Source organism: Aspergillus fijiensis (assembly GCF_003184825.1).
Source record: "Aspergillus fijiensis CBS 313.89 unplaced genomic scaffold BO72scaffold_28, whole genome shotgun sequence".
Classification (NCBI taxonomy): domain Eukaryota; kingdom Fungi; phylum Ascomycota; class Eurotiomycetes; order Eurotiales; family Aspergillaceae; genus Aspergillus; species Aspergillus fijiensis.
The window spans coordinates 291,698-318,305 of record NW_024469004.1 but is presented as its reverse complement, the minus strand read 5'-3'; the positions used below and the strand labels follow the sequence as shown (position 1 = coordinate 318,305).

General features: G+C 51.5%; 6 protein-coding genes across 6 annotated transcripts; 3 read left to right on the top strand and 3 right to left on the bottom strand.

The window, feature by feature from the left end:
- Nucleotides 1–411: 411 nt before the first annotated feature.
- Nucleotides 412–2,281, bottom strand: BO72DRAFT_497071 (amino acid transporter; the record flags this gene model as incomplete). The annotated part of the gene is made up of 10 exons (XM_040948670.1): nt 412–495; nt 549–664; nt 720–747; nt 802–999; nt 1,052–1,266; nt 1,316–1,459; nt 1,509–1,840; nt 1,891–1,963; nt 2,013–2,026; nt 2,094–2,281. The coding sequence occupies 10 exons, from the start codon at nt 2,279–2,281 to the stop codon at nt 412–414; spliced, it is 1,392 nt and encodes a 463-aa protein (XP_040800585.1).
- A 2,416-nt stretch (nt 2,282–4,697) lies between these two features.
- Nucleotides 4,698–6,587, top strand: BO72DRAFT_448825 (sialidase family protein). The gene has a single exon (XM_040944884.1). It carries the CDS (start codon nt 4,938–4,940, stop codon nt 6,216–6,218), a length of 1,281 nt encoding a protein of 426 aa, XP_040800584.1. The 5' UTR covers nt 4,698–4,937; the 3' UTR covers nt 6,219–6,587.
- Nucleotides 6,588–6,777: 190 nt separating this feature from the next.
- On the bottom strand, nt 6,778–11,221 carry BO72DRAFT_459535 (uncharacterized protein; the record flags this gene model as incomplete). Its single annotated transcript, XM_040946427.1, has 3 exons — nt 6,778–9,177; nt 9,250–11,139; nt 11,219–11,221. 3 exons carry the CDS (start codon nt 11,219–11,221, stop codon nt 6,778–6,780), a joined length of 4,293 nt encoding a protein of 1,430 aa, XP_040800583.1.
- A 1,302-nt stretch (nt 11,222–12,523) lies between these two features.
- Nucleotides 12,524–14,168, top strand: BO72DRAFT_131306 (C2H2-type zinc finger protein). Its single transcript, XM_040939097.1, has 4 exons — nt 12,524–12,923; nt 12,977–13,493; nt 13,575–13,735; nt 13,784–14,168. The coding sequence occupies exons 1-4, from the start codon at nt 12,838–12,840 to the stop codon at nt 14,019–14,021; spliced, it is 1,002 nt and encodes a 333-aa protein (XP_040800582.1). The 5' UTR covers nt 12,524–12,837; the 3' UTR covers nt 14,022–14,168.
- A 109-nt stretch (nt 14,169–14,277) lies between these two features.
- BO72DRAFT_511032 (nucleic acid/nucleotide deaminase domain-containing protein) lies at nt 14,278–15,890 on the bottom strand (the record flags this gene model as incomplete). Its single annotated transcript, XM_040949385.1, has 2 exons — nt 14,278–15,290; nt 15,341–15,890. 2 exons carry the CDS (start codon nt 15,888–15,890, stop codon nt 14,278–14,280), a joined length of 1,563 nt encoding a protein of 520 aa, XP_040800581.1.
- Nucleotides 15,891–16,997: 1,107 nt separating this feature from the next.
- BO72DRAFT_497067 (uncharacterized protein) lies at nt 16,998–26,162 on the top strand (the record flags this gene model as incomplete). The annotated part of the gene is made up of 3 exons (XM_040948669.1): nt 16,998–24,789; nt 24,845–25,539; nt 25,611–26,162. 3 exons carry the CDS (start codon nt 16,998–17,000, stop codon nt 26,160–26,162), a joined length of 9,039 nt encoding a protein of 3,012 aa, XP_040800580.1.
- Between the last annotated feature and the right edge of the window lie 446 nt (nt 26,163–26,608).

The window sequence follows — 26,608 nt, the reverse complement described above, 5'->3', positions numbered from 1 at the left end:
AGAGCCGGTTGTTAGCCAGTCCAAAAAAGAGTTCGGCTTTTGTGCTCTAACTCTCACAGCCCTATACAGGTCCGAGACGCTTGGTACGTATAGTCACATGGGTGACAACGTGCGGTACACGCCATGCCTCGCTCTGTCAGTCAGTCCCGTGACCACGTGACCCGCCCTCCACCCAGGCTGGATCGGATCATAGCGGAAGTAGGCTTGGCGCAGACGGCGTCGATTTCGGGAGGCGGAGATGATCGCATCGACAAACCGAAAGTGTAAAATCGATAGTATCGACAAAGTTCAATGCAATATCTATAGTCACAGATGCACCACTATACCAGTGACATCTGTCCAACAAAGTATTATACAAAATCATGCAGGTATATGCAACACGGAAACCCAAAATATACAACGCCCGTTCGCTCAGGCATTATTCGCACAGGAGAAACTCGAGCTATTGGCGTCTTCGTGTAACGAGCGTCCCGAGACGTACAGTCCAAGACCACACTGGCACAGACTGTTAGAAGATTACCTTGGAGAAGAAGTCAAGCAGCACTTACCACGCAAGCGGCGATACCCACGATCAACGCATTGAGAATGGTCAACGCGATCTTTCTCGGGGAGGAGAATAGTCGGTCTTTGTTGAGGTACAGCCAGAACATGCCGCTGAAACCAACTATGGGTTGGTTAGTATTAGGTTTGTGGGGTGAGGGTGGAGTAGATATGCTTACAAGTGAACCAACTGGCAAAAAGGGAAGCCTGCAGATATCAGTCAGCGAGGAACATGTCGACCTCAAAAAGGTGTGAACCTACAATCAAACTGAGGAGATCGTTGAAGACAGGAATGGCCTCGGCGATAATCCATGCCACGATCCACAGGACCAGCATGAGGACCACCCAGGAGCCGGTGGCCACGAGATCGCGGCTGTGCATGCGGTCGCTGTTGCGGAAGATTCGCACGTACACGAACTTACAGGCCACATGGCCGTTGACGACTCCGCCGATGATAATCTATAAAGGTCAGCGATGGCTGAGTAGACACAAAGGAACGACCATGACGTACCGTCGGCAGAGCGATGCCATAGGCGATCTTAGCGATCATCGGGCCGGCTGAACCGAGCGCCGGGGAGGTGACGTTGGGTCCGGCAAAGACGTAGATCACCACAGCGGTGACGATGTAGAGAACCGTATCGATGCCCTGCAGCAGACACAGCGATTTAGGATAATCGCGCGGATCCTTGAGTTCGGACATGAAACCGAAGAAAGCCACATGGCCCGCTGTGGAATTGTAAGCGAAAGTCTTCATTAGAGTGGTGTCAAGACATACAGAAAGAGAAGACAATGTTGCACACGGCCAGGAAAGCCTTGTACAGACTGGTGTCCACGGTGACTTCGAGCGCACCCTTGTAGGGACGCTGGATGCCAACAGCGATCATGACGATCATGACAGCAGAAAAGACGCTAATGAATGCTGTCCAAGTGTCAGAACATGACAATCAATATGATAGTTGAACACTTACAAGCCACCGACAGGTAGGACACATTGGCTGAGGTTCGGGGCAGAGCCAAGAAGAAAGAGATGACCACGCCGACAACACCAAACACGATCGTGCACGTGCCGTGCTCGGTGATCGTGTTCATGGCCACGGTGAAGGTCAAGATATGGCTGGCCATGATGAAGACAACGAGGAGCAGTTGGCCGGTGCCGAAGAACTCACGGCCGAAACTGCCGAAAAGAACCTCGCCGGCATCGGCCATGTTTTGGATGTGCGGGTAGGCCCATCTGAACTGACCGATGGTATAGCCGGTGTAGGTGGCCAAGAGACCCAGTCCCAGCAGAAGGATGATAGCGCTAGAATGGTCAGTCTGTTGTTCAGAACATTACAAGGCAATGATACATACGGGACGAGACCCAAGACACCGACGACGGCGGGTAGCGACAGGATGCCTAAGGACACGGTTTCGGCCACCATGACTATCAAATTAGTATCTAGCGGATCATCGTGGCAGTAAGCGCGACTCACGGAAACCACATTGCCTGGGAGCAGCCAGTCAGCTGGATTACACTGGAATTGGAACAACAGAGGAGACAATGGCGAACATACCACCAGCTGAGGACCTTGTACTTGACCTCGGCATACTCCTCATCACCAAAGGTGTCCTGATAGATGGGACTGCCCTTGCGATCCTCCTGCTTCTCCTCCTTGTCGTGCAGGGCGACATCATACTGGGGCGCATGATCCAATTCAGCAGCGCCATGGCCGTCCACGGCCATGCTCATGGGTTGCGACATCCTAGTATGATGGACGAGGGGGGAGAGGGGAGAGGGAAGGGAGGGGAGGGGAGCAAGTCTCAACTCTCTCCTCTCTTCAAAGTTCAAGCTCTCCGACACAGCCGAGGTGAGGAGGAATTAAGGATGAAAGAAAAACCGGAAGAACTGGGGAAGAGTGCAGAATTTTTCCGAAAGCGGCAAGGCGGGATCGTCCGAGAGAGGATTGAATCCACCGAACTCCCCGATCACACGAAGAAGAATTAAGGTACAGGTAGGAGTAAGGTAGCTGGCAGCTACTAGCTTTTTCCAGCCAGGCGAATTGAAGTGAGGGAATGGAGAGATAAACAAAACAAAAAGGCGTGCTTGGAGGAAAGTGGCAGGTGTGGCCTTCTGAGTCACTGGCGTTCGCCCACCCTCAATATTGCCTCATGGGCATTCAATCTCTGCTGGCCCGGCCAGGTTACATCTAGAATTCCCTCCTGGCCAATCGTGGTCTTTCATTACCTAATGTCCGCCCCGCCCTGGTGGATGCTCTCCGCTCGCGGCTGTGGCTTCTCCGCCAATGAGAGTGGGCGGCGGGAAACTTGCGGGGCCTTTCCCGCTCGGCGAGCTTAAAATTTCTGCTCCCGAAGAGGCAAGGTCTTCCGACCGCTCTTCGTCAGCCGCTTCCGCGCCAAGAGCCACGCCCCCTCCTCGCTTATCATCATCTTGCCTCTTTCGGGGCGCAACCACGATCTGCTCCTTCTGTCACTGGTGATGATCGGCAGCTGAGGGGCACATCTGACACCCTGCGCCAACCTTGGAATTGTATATCCGGTTCCTGACCCGGTAGTCTGGCGGGCTGCCACCCATGACTCGCTGATGACGAGAGGAGTTCGTCTCAGGTCGGCTTAGTGTGCCAGCTTCGTCGCTTGTTTCAGGGCTCAATCGCTTCAGGGTCCTTTAAGGACACCGGGCTCGATTACTTGAATGTTCATGACCTATCAAGTTTGTCCATAAGTAGATGGTTACCATAACGAAAAACATGGTTGCTCGCGATCATCCTTTCTGGTCGCTCGGCATTATATTCACTGCAGGTGTGTTTCTAAAAAGGTTCTGAAGTTGAGGACGAAGGGCATTGCAGTTAGAAGATCAGATCCAGGCGATTTGGGTTGAGCTCTTCGAGGATATGGAACCCTCGTGATTTGTTCACACAGAACAAAAAGGATGCTTGTGAGATCCGGGATAAACATACGCAAAGAATGGGTAATTTAGCTGGCATCAAAAATTGCGGTATACCTCCGCACGTCGGAGATCGCCGAACTAAGTACTGCACGAACTGCCCAGCCTGTACATACTTTTCAAGCCAATCTCTTGATTTTGCCGGGTTGTTGAGAGATTTACGGATGTGAGAACCAACTGACACTTGAGAAAAGTATATAGCTGTATCACGTGATCCGATAACCCCAGAGCGCCAATATATCTATGACATTTTATGGCTGATGTGATGGGCGCACTGACTATCTGGTCAATAATCACCCATAGCCGAGCATTTTGAATTGAGGTTCGGCTATCGTATCGAAATCTGAATGATGTTCACAGGAGAAAACGATAGAGTTAGACTCGGACTTTCAAAGCTTCCTCGAATTCGACAAAAGACGAAAACAGGTCGTTAGCCATGCTGCCATCTGTGCTCATTTGATAGAACTCAGGACGTCAGTGGGCGAAGTTCCATTCTGTGCAAGAAGGCATTTTGTTGGTAGGCTTATCTTCACATTTGCCGAATTGAGCGTCTTCAGGGGTGAAGCGTGTGATCTACCGCTGGAAGAATGAAGCTAACCACACCTAAGAACGGATGGATGGATAAGACCGATCATTGATCCTATTGAGGCTGCTAGTCAGAACATGAGGTTGAAGAAAAAGAGAGAACGGGAGGGGAAGAGAGGATGCAGAAGGAAAGGGGACCTATCGCCTTTCATATACGGAAGGCGTAATCCTTCCCCGAGCCTTCGTCCCTGCTCCGTCAGGGGAAACGGTGGATGAACCATGCTTGCTTAATTGGCGAAGCAATCAAGCGGATTTGAAAACACGACACAAGTCACGTGGTAGCCTATCAAAGGGTCTGCTGCGACAGTCTTGTCTATCCTATACATTATAGTAATAACCTTGTTTATCCAAGAGACTGAACGTGGCTTCCACAGTATGTATATGGAAGCCACGAACAAGCAAGGCAGGCTGGGCGGGTGCTTTAGTTCCTGCATATAAGGCAGTATCGGGTGTGATGTGAGGTCAAGTTGGGTTGGTTTCATTGTTAAGGGAGGGAGTCCGGTACCATACCTCAATGCAACCCATTGTCTTACCCCGGAACAGGTCTAGATCCGTGCTTGCCTCAGCCTTACATATGCCCGAATGACCCTATATCTCATTACACGGTAGAATCAATCTCAACAGTCTTCAAATGCTCAACAGCTGCAAAAGCAGAAATATCAGGCAACACCTTAACTATAAATAGCGTAAGCGCCCCCAATGTTTCAGGGACCCCGCGTTACGTCATCCAGCCCCGCCTTTAAAAGCCACGCAATCCCCCGTAAGGAACCCTGAATACCCCAACAATCATCTCAATTGACTTTTCATCATCACTACTGTCTGGCCTGGATATCTATCAATTTCCATCTACATTGCACATACCTCAATCATCATGCCCGATTTCGGCCACAAGATTCTCAACAAGCTGGGTCTTCACGACCACCACGACCAACAGCAGCAGCAGCAGCAGCAATATGACCAACAGCAATACGGCCAGTACAACCAGCAGCAATATGATCAGCAGCAATACGGCCAATATAACCAGCCACAATACGGCCAGTATAATCAGCAGCAATACCAATACAACCAACAACAATATGGCCAGCAGCAGCAGCAGCAGCCTATGGGCTACCCAGGTCAAGGCCACGGCCACCCCCGCCCCAACCGCCACGTCCACCACGACGAGCGCGCTCTCTCCAACGGCAACGGGGGTACCTACCCCCGTCTAGCCCGCCTCTCCGACGGCTCCCTCCTCTCCTCCTTCACTCGCTTCCCTGGCGACGGCCAACGCGCCCTCGTTGTCGCCCGCAGCACTGACGGCCATAACTTCGAAGACATCGGCGAGGTCACACGCGGCACGGGCGACACCGACAACCTGTTTCTCCTGGAGGTGGCCCCCTCCGTCGTACTGGGGGCTTTTCGGAACCACGACCACGACCCCTCGGGCCGGCCCACCCACTTCCGCATCACGGTCTGCCGCTCGCACGACGGCGGCCACACCTGGCAGTTCGCCTCGCAGGCGGCCGAGAAACCCGGGGGAGATGGGTTGGGAGTCTGGGAGCCGTTCATGCGCATGGGAGCTGCGGGCGAGGTGCAGCTCACCTACTCGCAGGAGATGGCGCACAACAACCAGTGCACGATGCTGGTGACGTCGACGGACCAGGGCAGCACCTGGTCCGAGCCCCGGTGCCTGCACGGGAAGGATGACAAGCGGCGCGACGGGATGAACGGGATTGCGCGGACGCACGATGGCGACCGCGAGGCGCTGGTGATGGTGTTCGAGACCAATACCCGAGGCCCCATGCAGATCGAGGGGCTGATCTCGTACGACGACGGGCGGAGCTGGGGCAACCGCCATATTGTTTACTCGCCGCGGGACGGCCACCGGCATAACGCGGGCGCGCCGCAAATTGCCTCGTTCGCGGACGGGTCGCTGGCCGTCGTCTTCATGACGGATGAGGACCATCAGGAGGTCGACTGGACCAAGAATGCGTGCATCAAGGCGGTGTTCGGGCCGCCACCGGCCAATGGCCAGATCCAGTGGGATCACTCCGCTACGACCATCTGTGGGGAGTCGAGCCATTGGCCTGGGGTGTTCGGGTTGGATGGCCACACGGTTTTGGCGACGTATGAGTGTCGGGGGCCGAAGGCGAGAGCCATCTCGTTGCAGTGAAGGTCTGTGTGCTCCTCTCGGCCATCCCCACTTATGTTTCGGTAACGCTAGATTGCCCGCTGTTTCGGTATATCGGGTCATTAGTAAGAATGCACTGGTTTCGATGCACCGCAAAGCTTAATCAAAGTTAAGCTTGCCAATTGAGCACATTAGAAGATCTAAAGTCTGCGAAGTGGTAGGCCCAGGACATGGTTGTAGACAAGAGAAGCCAGATCCTCAAATCGGCACTATTGGACTAGTAGAAGCAAAGCCACCAGTACTTAGAGATCGTCTTGTAGGCCACCAGCCTAACCGAGTGAAACAACCAAGAGCAGTAGAATTAGCAAAATGACACCTGTGATTGTGACAGATTCGTCATGCTGATCATCATTTGAGCGCCTACGCAGAAAGGCTGGAAGCTTTGGTGATTTGGAAGAGACTCCACGTGGTAGTGACTGCTGATAACCATCAGCATGTAGCTAGTTATGTATCTTATATGTACCGCGTATCTACAGGCCAGTTGGGGTAATGAGCTGACCGGTCAAGTGTTCATCAGAAGTCGCCATCAAGTCCTTGGACATCACGGTTGAGACAGTAGCAGTGGCAGCTCTGGATCCCGCCCTCCCGCGAGAGTCAGAACACTGTTCCTAAGAGGCGCCTTCAAATTGGCCTCTACCAGGAAGCGCTTGAGCCACGGTGTCTCCAGCAACGTCGATTTTATGGCAACCTTGATCATTTCTTCGGTCAAGAGGCTCTTCTCCACAGCGTGACGCAGTATTAAGCGGACACCACTCTCATACTTGATGGCTGTGATCACTTTTTCGTTGATCGGAAACTGAGGAACATGTCGGATCATATCCCACAGGCAATTATGATTGCGAGCCACGGTCTGCTCGAGCACCCACTCATCCACCACAAGGATGTCATGTTTGAGAAGGAGCTGAAAGGTAGATAGCGTTCCTAAGGTCCAGCAATTGCTCATCGCCATAATCAAGTCCTTAACCGGTACGCTGTTGCCGTTTCGATCTAAGAGCACTCTCATATGATCAGGCCTGTTGTACGCTGCCATAAAGACGCTATCAGGCACCTGAGCTCCTTTAAACATCTCTATGATAGCTTGAAAGTCATCTCCGTTAGACTTAGCTGGGTTCCCTGCGGCGGCCTCCAGAAGATTCAAAGGTATTTCGTAATCTGGGCCAACAAACAGTAGTAGAACTCGCAACACAGACAGGCCATAGTCTCTATTGTTTGCGGCGGCGAACAACAGTTCTTGACAGATTGTGATCTCAGAGCCTCCATTGTTCATAAGCAATTGCATCACCTCCTTGGTATTTCTTGAAGCTGCCTCAAAAAGTACCTTTTCTGAAACAGCGAAGCCTGCCTGCTGTCTTTCCAAGAATGCCTCAAGAATGGCTATGCCTCGGAAGGTATTGGTGACGGCAGCAATCATGATGTCTTGGTCAATCTCGGTTTGTGGGCCCCATAAGTCCAACACGAAACGCAGAAACTCGAGCCCTTCTATCTTCCATTCTGTGGCAGCCGCTAGAATCAATTCATGGCGTAAACTGGCGTTCAATTCCTTGCCAGATAAGAGGAGCCGGATCAGGTCTCGGGCACCAGGATTGACAGACGCCGCAAGGAGAACATTACGTTGCGACATGAAATTTTCTCCATACACTTCAAAAACCAGCTTCAAGACCTCACTTGAGGCTCCTCTTGCAAAAGTCTCAGCATGTTCGGGCAGCAGGCAAGCGATTTGGCTGTTATTGTTCAGCACAAGGCTCGCCAACTCGGAATTGAACTGCGACAATTCTGCCACCTGGCGCATAATTCCTTGTGTAAAATGTACCTCCTCTTTCCGTCGCTGGAGCAGGACTTTCAGAATACTAACCCTGAGATCAACATTGTCAAAGGCGGCCTGAACAAGCTCTGCCGTTACCGGAGTTGTGCTTTGACCGCCACGCTCGAAGCAGATGTCCAGCAGCACGTCCGCGCATATGGGGTTTTTTGCCATACTCAAAAGGATGGCTGGATGAATTCTCTCGCTCTCTTCACCGCCGTATAGCGCGCCCATGTTCCAGAGTAGATCGAGGACAAGGCTTAATGTTGCTCGATCTTTCTCAGATCGAGGTCGAAGCTCACGAATAATCTCCTCCACCTCAAGAAATGGCACTGCGATAGCACGTTTCAAGAGCAAAACAAGAGTATTTATACTGGATCTGGCTGCAACAGCCAGTAGGCTTTCTCTCGATTGAAGTGGGAAACCCATCGAGTCGAATCTCAATTCTAGTAGTAGTTCGACTAAGGTTTCAAATTGCATGGCGATGGCCTTATCCGTTGGTCTTGGCCAGTCGGATACCATAAAACTGTTGAAGTGAGAATAGCCCATACCAGTCAAGCGATGCCAGTTCAGATAGACCACGCGTTCCGTAAATAGTTCGAGAAGCATCAGATAAATCTCTGGTATTGAATCGGGTGTTAGGCTATCTAGCTGACGAAAGTGATCGGGCCAGTTCTTGGAACCGTAAAGCAGCAGTGGTTTTCTCACAGCAACGTCGTAGGTCAGTTCTATCTTCTCTGCGAGGATACGCGACAGAATTTGGCTCAAGATGGTGCGATGACCAAGCATCTCCGATAGATGGCACCAATGAGTTGATTGCTCAGAAAGAAGAAATTCTTTCACGGAAAAATGAGCAAGTCTGATAGTCCCGTCCGCTGTGTTCAAGGTAACCATCTGAGTCGTACAGATCTCGATAACGCTGTCGGATGATGGGAAGCCGGCTACTTCTGCTACAGCTTCCTGACTTAGGGGCTTCATGGAGAAAGTGAGCCAAGTGAAAATGGATCGTACTGCATCGCGGTACCTTGGTAGAATCTCCTGCTCAAGGATGCCTTTGTACGTCGCCTCAAGAGTGTCAGGAATGGTTGTAAGCGCTTCATCAATGTCTTGGGGAATGTGACATCTTTCTAGGCGCTTTATCTGCAGATCAACCCAGCGAAAGCGCCTACCTCATAGTTAGCACGGAGAGGGACTGTAACATGCACCCATGACTTGCCTTTCTGAAACGTTCAGCAGCTGATGTTCTATCCTCTCAAGGATAGAGCGGTTCCATCTACGCAACTTTCCACTGGTTAGCCTCTCTTGCACAAATTTCTCGACGTCTCCGCTCAGTGCATCCTCCAGTCCAAATAAGGTGTGTTGCGTAAGAGCGTTATGAATGTCAGGTTCCGGTCTGCTTGTGGCAAGCAAGTGAACTTTGGTAGGAAAATCTCTTATCAGATCATCCATGAAAGCCAAGAGGCGCCTTTCTCGAGTCTCAACCGGGCATTCGTCGAGGGCATCGAAGATGATGAATACGTCTCCAGGCAGCAAACCCATAATGTCCCTGAGAATTGTCAAAAGTACGTCCAAGTCCGGCTCTCGGTTCCTCCGATGATCTTCCCAGATTTTTCTGATCGGGCTGGGAATAGGCCGGGGACACAATTGCCGTATAAAAGATCGAATCATACTCTCCATGCCTTGCGTTTCGTTGTCACTGAATTTGAAGTACCAGTATGCTAGAACACACGGCTCATTTTGTTGGCAATGCAGGTCAGTGTCTGCAATAATGGTGGAGCATAGGACTGATTTGCCGCAACCCACAGGGCCATGCATCCACAGCAGTTGTCCCGGTGTGGTCTTCCAGCGTTGATAGCGGTCGCTCGACTGCACAAACCATGTTCCCGTATCGGGCGAACGAGCCTTCTTGGTCTCGTTTTGGATGTTGGAATAGGAGAAAGTTGAGATCCAGTCGAGGATGCTGCGTTCCTCCTGATCATTGGTCCGAACATCGATACTGTGCACCCGCCTGGCCATCTCGTCAATCCGCACCAAGATATCCTCGGCACGGCGACTCTGATCCTCATCTCTCACGATCATTTTCCATTGATCCACGACGGCGCTTTTCTGCTCCACCACCGACTTGAGCCGGTCGAGCGGCTGGTCGATCAGAGCAGTTATACTCTTCCCCACTCGAGCAATGGCACTCTCATGTCTCGCAGTCTGGACCTCTGCGATATACCGAAGAAGCGCAACATAGACCTCCACCAGAGCATCGTCCAACCTTGCCGAACTGGCAATGGTCCCCTTCCGGTAGTTGTGCTCGATGATACTATGGTATGCGAGAGCCTTGGCGAGGAACTCCGATGCATCCATGATCGCATCCCGCCGATCGATGTCGTTCTTGATCAGCGTGAGCCCAAAGGCAACGACTGACCAAGCGATCGAGGCGTAGCCGGTAGGATCGAACCCGGCCACCGCTTTGATGAGGTCCTGGGCCTGTAGCGCGCAGACGAGGACCTTTTTGGCCGAGCCTCGAACATCGACTTTCCTGTTGCTGGCATCGCGGTTCCGGATGCTCAACTTGCCGTTTTGGTAGTCTTCGTATTTGGCGCTGATTTCTTTGATGATCTCCGCCAGCACTCCATCGATTGAGGGGGAGTTGCCGTCCTGGCTCAATCGCAGCCGTTTGCGGCTTTCTTCGTCCAGTTGTTCTTCTGCTCGTTTCCAGAGGTCATCTTTTTTCACCGCTACTAGTGAAGCTTGCTGGGGTGGGACAGTGGTTTGAAAGGGAGAACGCTTGATTTGTGATGGTTTGGAAACCGAATGGGAGGAGGAGGAGGTGGACGGGGAGAGAAGATTCACCGGCCGCGGAGGGGCAGCGGCCGCGTCGGCTGCGTTCCTGCCGTTCTTGTCCCCGCAACAGCCCCAGTCAAAGGGCATCGCAACTGCCAGTCCGTGAATGCGATATCGACAGTGAATGTTGATAATAACCTGAACCCTGAAGAAGTCAATGTGAATGCGAAGCAGATAAAAAGGAGATGCTTTTTTCCTCTTTATGTCTCCTTCAATATTCCACCAGCCTTGCTCTAAGCGCTCTGACACAGCCGCCACTAATTTAGTCTACTAGGCAACTAACTTGACTTTAGTTAGTTGGCTTTTCTGCTGAGATAATCTAGACCTATATAACTGATTAACACACCATTTTCTAAGATTTCATGTTCTAGCTTGGTCTAGCTTTTACGTTTTACAGCAACTAGAATCGTTAGTAAATCTCTATGTATAGTCTCACAACATGTGCAGTAGTTTTTCGGTCGTGTGTTATAGAAGGACGTTATAGTAGTATCAACATAGGCTTCAATTCTCAGGAAGTTTCTTTCATTGCCGGATATTGCATTCCAGGAATATGTAATGATTGGCAAGGGGTAATCGCTGATAATGCTAAGATATGATGGAAAGCAAGCTTTATGACCGAAATGTCCCGGGATTGGTTTATACTGTCAACACTGATTCCAATCATTAAAGTCTAGTATTTTTGTAGAGGCTTTCATCATTTTCTACAGTGAATAACCCAGGATTTTTTATATCTGGTTCGCTGGAAGCTTGGTCAGTAACACTCTTGATTACTTACCTGCTCAGCAATGTCTAGTATTGTTCGCGAGCGAGAAAAGGAAGCCTACTTGAACGAGTGATTCTCGGATTATCTGTAATATTGGAATGATAACAAATTAGGTATGATGCTAGATAGACCACATAGGTGCTGCTGATTGGCTAGAGTCATACCGTGGCGCGGAAGTCAAGGGGCTGAGGTCACATGGTAGATGATATATTTAGATCTAGGCCTAGTTGTTCTACGGTTTGTCTGGTTTGTCCAAGTTTACCATAAGGCTCTCAAGGGGTTTTAGTGCAATGCCTGATAACTTGTAACTTACTTATCTTACCGATTATGACCAAAGTACCGTGTATGGAGCGGGTATTGCGTCTGGCAAGAGCTTTGTACTGTATATACAGAAGATTATAACTTTTGGTGCCGCCTGCTCAAATTAATAAGGCTAGCATCTAAGCAGTGATTTGGAAACGATAATAATGGGTTCTTGGTCAAGAGGATTCCAAGATTTACTATTCTATACATGTAAAATATAGGTGGAGGTATACAATATCTTCTATCGCTGTTTAAAAACATAATAATTCTAGAAAGATTAAAATTTAAATGCAGATCTCAAAAGCTTTGTTTTCCACCTGATATGGAACCAAAATCCACTCTAGTTGATACATGCTTATGATTAGTCTATATCCACAAGAGGTTTGAAGCCGAATCCGCTCCATCGCCTGCCCAGAAAGCCTTTTAACCAATATTACCTGCAGCTAAAAGACTACAGTTATTGGTGGTCATATTCCTCATCTGCTTTTCTGAGTGTATGTATAGTTAGCTCATTTTACGTACTGCATTCCATGCACCTTTCTGTGCGATTAATAGTCACCATACTTGACTCTTTGAGTAGAACATCTAGAATCTTCTCATTTTGTGCCCTTTCATATCACGATAGTTTGAGAGATGCTACGATTCAGTTCATTATGTCCCAATCCGTACCTCTCCAGAAAGCCGCTGTGTATATTATACATGTCACTGCCGCTGGATTGCTGAAACAGTCCTGGACAAGACCGAAGTAAGTGCTTTAGGGCCTTTTGCGACCCAGCTGAGCCTGTCTCAGAGGCCCCGGCATTGTTCCCTTCAGCAGCGTGCCGTTTCTTGCTAGGATACTTGTCCTCTATTTCACCGCACCTTTTGTGGGATGTTTACCCATTGTTCTTGGATGAGTCATGCCTGTAATGTTGTCATACACCCGTACATACCTGCATGGGAATGTGGCGGCTGCGTGGGTATCTTTACAGGCGAGTCTGGCCAAGTTAGTCACTGCAAAGCTGCCCAACTTTAGTGGCTAACAGACTGCTGGTCCAGCCCATGGGGAATTCTCTTCCACAAACTTCCCACAGTAGCCAGGTTGATAATGAACTTGAGCTTGATAAATAGGGAGTCATCTCTTCCACAGGGTTTCGAGTTTTTCGTTTCTTTGTCTATGGTCGGAGCTTCTCTCCGGGGTCAATTCGTGTTTGTCCTCACAATGACATCTGTACCTATCGGCCAGGCTGAGGACGGACACTGCCCAGCCTGGCCACAGGATGAAGTTACGGATTTATCAGCCTACCTTGGAACCGATTTATTCTTTCTTCCACTCGAGGGCTATTGCGACCCAATTGTGATAGGGGATACACAAGGAGAACTTCTGGCTCCTCCGTCTATGATAATGACCGATACTGTGATGGGCGACAGCAGAGAACCTTCTTGGCCGGAACAATATCCTAATCTTGTCGCACCGAAGAACCTACTCTCGATGGAAGGCTCCGCTGAAAGCCAGCCACTTTCTGTTAATCTCATGGAAACTCCGACTTTGTCCACAGTGGGACTGGACTCACAGGTACTGCCTCTTCCAGACCTATCTCTATAGAGAATGGGCTTAGATGGATGCCTGGGTGGTGAAGCTCACACGCCAGCTGTGGTTGTTGGAGGACGGGACGATTCAGCGACATGCGCTTTGAGATTTCAGGAAGCGCCGATGCCTTCTTACGATCAGAATGTTTCCATAGTTGATGGGCTGTATTATTGCCAACATCGTGCATGCGTGACCAAGACTGGCTTTTCAACGAAGCGTGATCTGCAGTAAGCTACGCTATCACTTTCTCTGTTCATCCTGCTGACTCTTCACAGAAAGCATATGCGCATTCATTTTAAGCCAGTTAAATGTCCCATATGTACGGTTACCACGGCTCAGCAGATTCATATGCGTCGACATTTCGAAGTGCATCACGGTGGCTGGGCTCGGCAGTTGTGGCGAGTGGGCGCTGTGTGTAAGTTGTGCGGTAAATCATTCACACGGACAGACAATCTTCGCAGGCACTACCGAACTCAGCATGAAGATATCAGTAGTCTCTCTGTGTCCGATTGAGCAGTTTCTCATGTCGGGCCTTAATTTTATCGAGTTCAGTGACGGAGTTTTGAATAGTACCTTCAACCCTTCAGAATCGTAACGTCCGCAAGAAGTAGAAGTACACCCGCCTCCTGCTTGTAACCAAGACTCCAACGAAAATCTGCGCTTAAGTGTTTCAATGAGAGTAAAAACAAGGAAAAGAAAAAGGCGTGGAATACTCCAAAGTCAGAAAGGGTAAGCCAAATCAAATTGCAAGCCAAAATCCACTGCCATGTTACGTCTTGAGAGTGACCCCGCCACAGTCTGCATCATAGTCTTCATCCGACACGGGTGTCTTGAGCCCCTTTGTGCCCCAAACCTTCGCTGTGCTACGTTTAGCTGCCTCCGTTTCTAAGCTGCCGTCAGCAATCGAACATTGGAACGTATTTTTTCGAAGCTCTTCTAGATCCACGCGAGACCACCGGTCATCTGAGATTGCTGTCAGGGAATCAGGATGCCAGGGACTTGATGATGAGTGACCAAGGATATCAGCAATAACATCCCGCCGAATATCACTTGTCATCTCATTGAGGACCTTCACCTGCAAATCGTATTCTGGATCTCCCTTCGTGGGATTGTTGACTAGTGGCGGGCTCCAATTAGCCCAGACTTTGTGGTGACAATCAGGGGGGACCATTCGAGCCGGATGGTGCTTAAAGTATAGTTCACAACACAGACAGGCCGGTTTGCTACAAGCAATGTAACGGTCACTCCCCACGAAAGACAAATTCAACCTGAAGAAGTGGTCCAGAACCTGCACTTCTGCATGCACCTGCGGCGTGCAGTTGTCATACTGTTTCATGAAACCCTCAAAGATACGGGATTGAGATCGAGAATTCATGGAAAGCAAAGAACTCCTTATCTGAAGCCTTTCTGGGTCATCCTTCTTCAACATCCTGTTGAGGATACCATCAACCGTGGTTAGATTATCGGGCGCTGGCCGAGGCACTGGAGGCACACAAGCAATAGCCACCACCTGATACGAGTCAAGGACATGAGATAAATGGTCGATATCCTCAACCAGCTGCGACGGTGCACGGATGTGATGTGCCAGTCGCCCTATATAGTGGATGACTGACGCAAAAGGCGATCGTCGGTCTTGAGGGCCCACCAGCTTCTCTTCGTCTTGAGCTTTCTGTTTGATATCGTCGATGACGGCAGACTTTCTGTGCTTATATGCATAATCGCAAAGTGCCGGACAATCATCCTGTTCGAGGATAAACTCAAGCCAGTCTTTTATCTTCTGATCTACTGAGCCAATTAGCATCGTAAGAACCTGGATTTGAGCCTTTACGAACCCTTTTTGGTTTTCACGGATCCTGGTATGGGAAAACACTGTCTAATCGCTTGAAACAAGCACTGACGCTCTTTCTTTACTCGGCTGATCGCGAAACTAAGGCAGAACCTGGTAAATTCTTGCTTAAATTGTTCTTTATCAGAGTCTCCCGCAACTGTTGTCAATCGCTTCAGGTTGCTGAGAGCATTCTTCGCGAATTCGACGATTTTTTCGACAGATGCGTTGGATGAAATCCAGAATTTGTAACACGTTTCGCTGTCTTCAAGTCCAATGGCAGTGCAAGAAATACCTCCTTTGGTAAAGTCACAAACAAAAGCGAGGTTACCTAGGAATCGTCGCCGTGCTTGCTCCGAACTAGGACCCGGTGAGCCGACTGTGTGCTGCCCACGGGTCTGTCCTAGTACACGCAAAAGAAATAAAGGCTCGTAAAATCTAGCAAGGAGTCTCTTATACGCGCTCAGTCTTGGGGGCCCGACACGGACTGGGTCGATAGGCAATTGTTTGCTGGTGATATTGTTCTCGACTCTGAATGAATGCTTTGCAGATGGCATTTTGAATCGATTATAGAAAAGTGCGCGAAATATGAAAATATTCGAAGTGTTAGCTCATTAAGATGAAAGAGCAATTGATGATTACTTAGACCACCCATCAAGTTATGTGCCAGATATATACTTTTGGAAATTCGGCCACGAGGTGGGGGGATGAAGGCCATATGCGAAAGGGAGATAGGAGGGAGAAAGACAATGCAATGCGGGAGGAAGTCAATGCGGGAGGAAGTCAATGCGGGAGGAAGACAATGCGGGAGGAAGACAGTGCAGGAGGAAGTTCAAGCACACATGTTCTACTGAGATTGGGTAGCCAAGACTTCTCGCTGCCCCCGTAAACCGAGGGAGATAACCTACGCGAGCACAAGTGAAGATGCTAAAGCCTTCATTTGCGAAGCATACAACTTTGGTCGGTAGACTTGACTGTGTAGGATACAGTCGTCTCACGTTCAAAGCAAGGAGATCAACAGCACGTTTAGACAACTGGGACAAATCAAGGCACGCCTCGAATTCTGCAAATGATACGAGGCGACCAACCTCTGCACATTGGAACCGCTAAAATGACTTCTCTGTCTGTATAGTCTTCTGGGATGGATAAAAGGCACTAGGCTGGGCTGCACATTCGGTCTACGGCACTCATCCAAAGACTGGCAGCCCTTTACCTGCAGAATTTCCTGGATTGTTCTTCAATACTGAACGCAGTAGAAAATGTCTGGATTGCCTGATTCATCCTGTCTATCGACTACGGAATCTATTTATCTACTTCATCACGTTTTCCTACCCCCAAAGCTGCCACAGGAAGACGATTATGACGCTGCACATGAAACTCTCCTGCTCGATAGCGTTATTGACGCCCTTGCTCGGTTCCAGGATTATTTTCAGGGGCAGGAAAATGAAGTTTTCGTCAGTGTCAAAGTAATGCTCACTCGTTTGAGGGCGATGCGCGATTGTAATGGGGACGTGAATCACGTCGAGCTTAGAAAAGCTTTAGGAGAATTGGAATATTCAGGTATAGCCAGTTCTAACCTAGCTGACGTCCGGGATTCTATTGACAGGCATTGTATAGGAGGTGCTCTACCTGTGCATGTTCGCTGCCAGAATGCTGCGGTCTTAATGACTAGGCACAGCGATTCAATACATGTCGAGACGTTTGAACTGTGGCCTCGGAACAAAGCCGTCAACACCACGGTGGGTCGACTGCAACGCCAATTCCCTGGGCCAACCTTTGCTTTGGATCGAGCCATTTTCCAGGAGCCAAACATGCAAAACACAATTGCACACGCCCTTGAAAGCATGAGTCGTCAGCCTGCCCCGGGGACCAAGTCAAAGGTGAAGAAGGCGCGGCATAAACACGACGAGGATCGGGATACAACCAATCCAAAGTTGGTTACAGAGCTGTTCACAACATTCCTTCGCCCACAATGCAAACCCGTGGACAGTTTGCAGGTTCGTAAAAACACACGGGAAGAAGTCCTGTGGCTCGACACTCTGCATCCTTGGAGGCGTTCCGCCCTCTGGCTCCAGGTTCGAGTTACGATCCAAGTGTTCATTCGGAGGCTCTGCCAGCGCGACGGAATCTCAGTTGACCTTTACAAAGTATTCATGGTTTTTTACATGAGTTTCATTCTCCGCCGCTGTCCCGAGAGTACAAGCAGTGAACACCGGTATATCATGAGTTCCAAAATTGTGCGCCGATTACGCAAGCTTGATCTGCCGGATAATCACGATTGGATCCTGTTTGTCCAGTGTGCCCTTCGAGAAGCGAATGGCGTCCTCGAACAAAACTGGAGCCGCATCATCGCCCGTAACGCCTGCCGACCCGATATGTCCGCCTTGATTCGACTCAACTTTAAAGATGACACTGATTGCTCACTGCCCAATCTTGATGAGTGGCTTCAGAGCATCACGATCCGTCAACACTCCGTAGTGCCGCCAGATTCCCACATACAGTCTGGATTCCTGGAATTTAAGCCGGCAGAGCTCCCGTCGCTCCTCAAATCGACTGACCCCGACTATCAAGTCTACAATCTTGCTGCTTTCGAAGCGTGGGTGGACTTGAATCTTCAATCCTGGATTGAGACCCACATCGGCTATGAAGACACCTGCGAACGGCTGAGCAGTTTAGTCAATGCATATCATGATATTGCCTCCGAGTCGTACGCGTCCAACCCCGAGGCATTGTCTACCATGCTTCTCACCGTGCTGGAGCTCTGGATAGCTTGTGACAAGTCCGCCGTCCATATTCACCCGCTGCTTCGCCACCATAGCACTTGTATTCCGATACATCTATTCCAGTCTCTCCTCTTACCTCGGCTGTCCCTGCTTACCAGGTTGGCAAATGCGGAACTCTACATGCGCCAACGTCACCAAGACCTCCAGTACCCGGATTCCAATGTTCTAAACGATTTTGGAACCTCATCCTCCTTTTCTGTGCGCTACTTCAATCACTCCGCTGAACACCAACTTCTACTTGACACTATCGAACATAGAGCTAGATCTGAGAAGGCTGCAAAGGTGGTGGAGTTGCACCGCAAGCATCAGCAGTACAGGGACTATTGTGCTCGGCGGGATGAGATTTCTTGCACTTTCTACGACGAGATAGTCGACAAGCGGTTCCGCTTCATAGAGCGTCGCCATAGCCCTTCGTGCCGGAGATGCGGGTTTGACAAGGCTGCGAGAGAGATCACAATTGATGTGTACGAATGGCCTTTGTCTTCCAACCCTTTGGAGGCGAAATCTACGGTCTTCGAGTTAAACCTGCCCAGGCCGTTTGCATTCTGGCGTGATCTCACTGCTTTCATCTTGCTTGATGTACTGGGGGTCAAATATGTCTCGAAAGAACCGCCTAGAGCCGAGTACCGACCAAGCACCTATAGCGGGCTCTCTATGTTCTACACCGCGGTCGTTGATCACCCAAGGATCGGCCTTCTTTCCCAAATTAAACCCCATCGAGCAACACACAGGCGGGAAAAACACATTATCAATGTATCAGAGAGCGACGTTTGTCTCGCGAACGGGCTGCGTTTCCGTTACTTTGACAATGCCCTCCGCTGCTTTACTGACGACCTGGGCCAAACACATGCAATGGCGACCGCATGCACTTACAAGTTACCTCCATCCAGCTCGTCTCTGCAGCCATTTCTCTTCCGCCCGGCAGAGACACCGGACGGTCCATCGCCCAATACGGTCATTGCATCGCAGCATGCCTGCCCCGAAAGCATGTCGCTGGGTGAGTATAAGGCGCTCTGTTCCATGCCATTGGGCGTCCATATCCAGTGGCAGAATATCCTTCGGCAGCTCGCTGCACCGTCCGTGGTATTGAATAAGGTCGAAACGTGCCTTTTTACCCTGCAGATCATGCACCAGGCTGGGCCGCCATCGCCCATGAATCCGACCCTGAGAGAGGGCCATCATGTTTTGACCGATGGTTTGTTTGCCGCCCCTTTGCTGCGAGAGATCAAAAAGGCAGCAGTGGCCATCGAACAGAACTGGCAATCCGCAGAGGAGTTGAGCGTGCTGATCGCCCTCACCCAGAAGGTGTTGGCCTGCTCCCCATCGGTTCGGATTCAGGAGGAATGCATAGCCCAGCTGGATGGCCTCCGGAAGATTTCCTTCCACTGGGTGATGACCGTCGGGGAGAAGGCCGGGGCTACGGACAGCGATGAACACAGGAACGATCTGATGGCCTCCGCCGCTTACCTCGCGCTGATGTGCGTGGGCACCTTTGACTGCGAGAACAGCCACTTGGAGCGAATGCTCCGGAACGAGCGGGATGCCTCCGTTTTCATCCAATGCAGTATGATCATTCATGACCGAAAGAGCCTCCTGGACGGGGTATCCAGTTGTTTACTTCCACTCTTCTACTATCGGTGGCAGAACATAGCCTTTCGGGGACACCGCATCTTGGCAAACAACACTGTCCAGGGCTGCTCGAACGCACTCGACCGAGCGATCCAGCGGACCTGGGCCGCGTACCGACCGGGATCTCCCTGGACAGCGGCCCCAAGTGGCAGTCTAGGTTGCCTGAACACCCAAATGATGGTTGAACGCGGCAGTAATAGCGGTGTTGTGGTGAACATCAACCTTCTCACCGGTCAGCTGCTCATCAATGGTCGCCCACTGGCGCGGTTGCCCTCGGGGTTCGAGCGCCACGACACCTATCGATCCCTGTTTGGGCATTCTTTGGTTGAAGTGATGCCCAGCGATCTTCCAGGCTTGGAGTTCTCCGCCCAGAGATCGCACATGGGTCAGACGATCTACGTGGGGAAATTGACCATCCCCCGGCAGACTGGATTCGATCTACGCGTTCGAGCCGTGGATGGGAGTAGAGTCTGGGAATTTGTACCCCCGAGGCTCCTCGCGAAAGCTTTGCCGGATGCCTTCGTGGAGGGATACGCCCATTGGTACGAGACCGATGGCCAATTCATCGAGTTTCGTCCTCTCAATGACCCATGGAAGTCATCACCGTCCTCTCACTGGCGATTGCAGCGTAACCAGCTGGGAACTGACTGGCAGCTCACCCAGGGCAAGGTTTCGTTGATCAATATGCGGAGTGAGACGGCCAGATCATTGTCTGATATCTTCCAACCCGTCGAAAGGGCCTCCAAGCTGCACTACAAACTTCACCGTGGATCTGAAATGGTGGAGATTGAGATCCCCCGCCTCCGGCTGGGCTTCAATCTGCGATCGGGTCAGTCCTCAATCGAGTCTCGCCAGTACCAGGGGATGGTCGTCGATCCTGATCAGTCGGTGGGCACCCTGGTCGGCCTGCGTAACAAGCTCGTTTTGCGGGACCGCAACACCCACCATCGGAGGATTTTGATCCCAGAAGGCCAAGTCACATGGGCGCAAGGAGGTGGCCATGTCAGCGTCGAGGTTGGTTGGCAGGCGGCGACCAGCGTGCATGTTTATCTCGTGAACAGTGACATCGGCTGTTTGACAGACAACGGGACTCTCCAGAGTAAACTTGTACTGTGCTATCTGCATGCCGTCACATCATTCTGCATCCCTGACCCCTTGACCAAGCACACGGGGACCGAACAGTCTCTGTCTATCCTTCGTTCGGCATCAATGCGGTCTTTCAGCACACTACAGCCGGAAAATCTCTCGATTCTCAAAAGGCTTGCGAGTCTCACCCCAGCGAGGAAATATTACCCTGCCAACGAGCGTGTCATGCAGAGCGTCCGATGGGATCCGGTCCTAGGCTGTCTGGCTCAACATGATGAATTCCAGAGCCAGGTAGCGGCTATACTTGATCAACACCGTCGGATGAGGATATTCGACCCGGCTTCACAGGGGACAGCACCGTCGCTACCTTCACGGGATGCAGACCTCCTGCAGCGAGGTCGCATTCGCTCCTCGACCTTCCGGATCTCTGGTTTCGGTGCTGAGGACCACACGGACGCGAAGGACTGTCTGTACGAAGAACTGGGCCGGGACTACCTATCAGAAAGCTGTTCACGGGTGTTCAGTCTCTGCAAAATCCTCTACGAAGATATTCCATCTGCCCAGGACGTCATGCTTGAGATCTTGGCTGCACGTCTTTGGGAGTTTCTCACGACTTCCGACACAGTTCACGGAGCCAGTTCTTCGATTGACTCTACACGGATCAAGTACGATGCGATGTGGCTCACGGAGACCGGCGAGTTTGTTTCCAGTCATTGGTGCAGTATCCATCGGCTCCTCTGCTCGGAGACGGCCCGGCCAAACAGATATGCAGTAATGCTCTGGTTGTCGACGTTGGCATTCTCCGGGAAGATCGACATCATCGTCTTGCACGTTCTTGCTGCGGTGTACGTTTTGCCCGGCATGGCCTCTATGACGTTGCCAGCGCAGAGATCTTACAGGCCCCAAGAAGGGTGCGGGGTGAACTGCGCCGAACTGAAGACTCGGATCCATTCTGCAAGCTGGAGTGTGACCCCCGAAGACGGCCTCTCTCCCGAACCAGCGGAATCGTATAGCACGTTCCATGCGCGCGTGGCGAAGTTGAGAAAGACAAAGCGGAAACAGGCACTGGCTCATTTCATAGCCGGCCTACAGGGACAGTGGCCGACCCCATGCCCCTCACCACCTCCCATATCTGGTGAACAGCCGGCATTCGCAGATTATTTCGATACTCACAAGGCGATGCAAATCTCACAAGCAGCATTTTCAACTTGGTTCGATAACCGAGAGTTGAGGCAGTATCTTGATAGGGTTGCATCCGTCTACACAAGCCAGGAGGTCCAACCCATCGCGATTCCGCCATGTCTGTACCCGTGCTTGAATCGCCTCGCGGACCGACGCCATGCTTTCATCTCCGTAGATGACATAGTGGACGAGTCTCTTGGTCCACCACCGGTGGTGGAAATGGAACCACCCACTCTGACGCCTTGGTCAGGCAGTCGCACTGCTCCTGACCCAAACCTCCGTCTTTTGGGCTTAGTCGATGCCCTGGAATCACAGGCGCGATCTCAGTTCCAGAAGCAATACATCGAGAGACTGCGGGCCAGTGTGACATCCCTGCAGGGTCTCCAGGATATGGATCATCCCTTGCCTGATGACGCCATTCTTGAGACTGTCATATCCCATCATTTGCATCGCTGCCAAGAGTACCATGAGGAAATCAGTCACTCCATCATGTCGAGGATGATGCTTGCAGATACGATGACAGGAGAGGTACGTCCAGGTTCGCACACGCAGCGCAATATCCTGGGAACATTTGCATATGTCAAGGTCTGGCCGAGGGTATCATCACAGCTCCTTCTCCAGCAGCTGACACGCAGACGTTGGAGCCACCTGCCCGAGCCCTGGAAGCGATGTTTGATCGCGTATGGATGTTCCATCACGGCACTCCAGCGGGCGAAGAGGCTCGTCAACTTGATGGGTCATCGCGTGGATCTAGCCCGCGAACTCCAGAACGCAGGTCACACAAACTGGAACCCGATGGATTTCCCCGAGTCATTGTTGCTGGAGATCGAGAGTGGATTGTTGATTCGGGACGTCCAAGAACAGATTGCGCGACGCATGAGAAATGCGCAGCCCGGACATAATGCCGTTATGCAACTGAATATGGGCGAGGGCAAGTCTTCCGTCATCGTCCCCATCGTGGCAGCCGCGCTCGCAGACCGTTGCCTAGTTCGCATCATTGTCGCCAAGCCACAGTCGCGGCAGATGTTTCAGATGCTCGTTTCCAAGCTAGGGGGCCTTTTAGGTCGGCGGGTTTATCATCTCCCCGTGTCACGCTCGTTGCAGATTGGTGTATCTGAGGCGGAGGAGATCGAATGGATGTGCAAAGACTGCATGGCGGAGGGCGGAGTTCTTCTTGTTCAGCCTGAGCACCTCTTATCCCTGAAGCTAATGTGCCTAGAATGCTTCATCACGGGGAGAGAGGCGGTTGGCGTTTGTCTTCTTAGGATCCTGGACTTCTTCCGGACCTCCTCGCGAGACCTAGTAGATGAAAGCGACGAAAACTTCAGTGTGAAGTTCGAGCTGATCTACACAATGGGGACCCAGCGTCCTCTGGAGCTCAGTCCACAGCGGTGGAATTTGATTCAAGAGATGCTCGGCCTGGTGAGGAAATATGCTCCGGTCATCAAAACACAGCTCCCGCGGTCAATTGAGGTGGAGGAGCCACATCCAGGGGGCTTCCCCAGAATAAGGTTGCTCCGAGCAGATGCCGCGCACCAGCTGTTTGAACGCATCGCGGACCATATCTCCCACCACGGCATCGACAACCTGCCCATTTCCAGGCAGCCAGAAGCAGAACGAGGCGCGGCGATTGCTTATTGCCTTGAGCCTGACCAGTCAGAACAGAAGATTGCGCTAGTCGAAAATCCAGATGCGTCTGGCCTGTGGGCCGACAGCACGAAGGATCCTCTCCTACTACTTCGGGGTCTGCTAGCTGGTAACGTCTTGGGATTCTGCCTGGGACAAAGACGGTGGAGAGTCAACTACGGACTTGATCGCTCGCGCCAACCCCCCACGAGGCTGGCGGTTCCGTTTCGTGCCAAGGATAACCCTGCGCCACGGGCGGAATTCAGTCACCCTGATGTTGTCATTGTGCTCACGTGCCTGAGTTATTACTATCAAGGACTCGGCGACGACGATCTATTTCAGGCATTCGACCATTTGGTCGGATCGGACCAGGCTGACGTGGAGTATCAGATATGGGTCGATGATGCCCCGAATCTTCCCTCCGCCTATTGTCAATTGATGGGCGTTAATCTCCAGGATCGGCTCCTTTGCGTGGACTGCATTTTCCCGTGTCTTCGCTTTGCGAAAGGCGTCATCGATTACTTCCTTGCTCATGTTATCTTCGCCAAAGGTCTGCGGGAGTTTCCGAGTAAACTATCTTCATCCGGATGGGATATCGGTGAGGTCAAGTGCCATCCCACCGTCGGCTTCAGCGGGACCAACGATTCCCGGGTCACCCTTCCCCTCAGTGTGGAGCAGCTGGATCTTCCCGATCAGAATCACACCAATGCGTTAGTTCTCGAATATCTCCTTCGACCAGAGACCGGCCTTGCCCTAATCCCGGCGCGAGATGACCTGTCCCAGTCAGATGCGCAGGTCCTTCTGGATATGGTGGCGGGACTGGATCCAGCCGTACGGGTGATCCTGGACGTTGGAGCTCGGATATTGGAGCTGAGTAACTTGGAGGTTGCCAAGACCTGGTTGGAGATGATCGGTGATGATAGCAGAACGCAGGCCGTGGTCTTTATCAACGATGACGATGAGATTACCGTGGTGAACCGGACTGGACTCGTCGAACCGCTGCGGACGTCACCTTTCGAAAGGCACCTCGACCAATGCCTTGTATTCCTTGACGAAGCACACACGAGGGGGATTGATCTGATGCTACCCCTGGAAACCCGGGCGGCGGTGACGCTGGGACCGAGTATCACCAAAGACAAGCTGGTTCAAGGTCAGGGAGTCCCAAGAGAACGGCCAAGTGTACCTTTCACTAACAGCTACCACAGCATGTATGAGGATGAGAAAATTAGGGCAAGGCCAATCGGTGGTGTTTTGCATTCCGGAAGAGATCAAGTTCAAAATTCTGACTCTCTGTGGGGGGTCCCACGAATCTGATCTTACTGTAGCAGACGTGCTCCGCTGGGCAATCTCGGAGAGCTGGGACGATATGCAACGCAGCATGCCTTTGTGGGCCGTGCAGGGAAAGCGATATCAGACCCAGGCCCGTCATTGGCGGGCGTTGCGACAGGACGGGCAAACCTCGATATCCAGATGTCAGGCAGAAGGGTTTCTAGAGCCGGAATCCCAGTCGCTAGAACAGCGATACCGTCCTGGTCGTCGGAATGATCTAGCTCTTTTCCCCCAGCGCACCGACGATGCGGACTTGTGTCGCATACTGGACCGATGCCGTGAGTTCGCCACGGTGAAGTTCTCTGCAGCGCAGCTCCAGGAAGAGCAGGAGCGAGAGCTAGCACCAGAGATCGAGCAGGAACGACAAGTTCAACGTCCGGCCCCTGCCGAGCCGGAATCGCATTCCGTGCATCCCGACATACGCTCGTTCGTGGCCACTGGACATCTGGATGCATCGTCCACCGCAGTGAAACCAGCTTTTCGGGTGCTAGCAAATACATCAGCGGCCAAATTCCTGGATGTGGCCCGATTCCCATCGGAGCTCCTTGTCACCAAGGATTTTGCTAGAACAGTCCGACTGCCCGAGATAGTGACCAGCGTGCGGTTGAATGGGTCCTGCTGAGCAACGACCATCCCTCCAAGGACGGAACGCCCGTAAGGCAGATAGTGATCATCAGCCCGTATGAAGCGAACAAGCTTCATTCCGACATTCGGGGGTCGGGCACAGTAAGGATGCATCTCTATGCACCTCGTCAAAACCAGAGCTCATACCCTGTCGATAAGTTCGATCTATATCCGATTCCAGCGGTCTTAAGCACAAGGCCCCTGCGAGTCCCTGAGAGCCTACGCATCCAACTGAACCTCTTCGCGGGGCAGCTCTATATTTCGTCGTACCGTGAGTATTGTGAAATATGCCGCTTCCTGGGGGTGGCATCCACTGCCGCACCAGAGGGCTTGGCTGTCGCCGCGGATGGGTTCATCGTGGAGCAGCAGGAGGCAGGAGCCAAGTTCACCAAAAGCCCCCTCCGGTTCCTCAGGGTGTTCATGTCCCAGATACGGAAGGACGGGCAGGAGATTGACAAAACCCACCTGGGCAAGATCCTCGACGGGAAACTTTTGCTCATGGCTGACTTCCAAGATGGCAAAGGCAGAGCGCGGACCATGCAGCTGAGTCTTCGAAATATTCCGCTGTGATGTCTCGAGCGAACAGCATGCTAGGGCGGCAGGAAGTGGACTTTGATCGTTCTCAGTGACTGGTGCTTGGCTTCAGGCTGGGCCTGATCAGCTTGCTTCCAATGCAGCAATAGAGCTCCAGATTCGTCTCGTCGTAGTCGTAGAGGTTTTGATGATAAGTCTCTCTAGTTTTGTCCCGATATAGCATGTGCTTTGCTCTCTTGACGGACCCTATCCCACTTGGCTAAACTGAAATGGCGATGTAAAGAGGATGGTTGGTTTTGAGCCCGACGAATACTGATGCGACAATCTTCTCGATGGTGGGAGTCACAAAGTAGAACGCTTGGTCAGTCACCAGCACTGGGGGAACTATGAGATTGTTGAGATATTTAAAGATTAAAACCAGCTATTGCATGTATCATACATGGGTGGCCGACTGGCTTACATGGTCCACTTAGCACTACGTT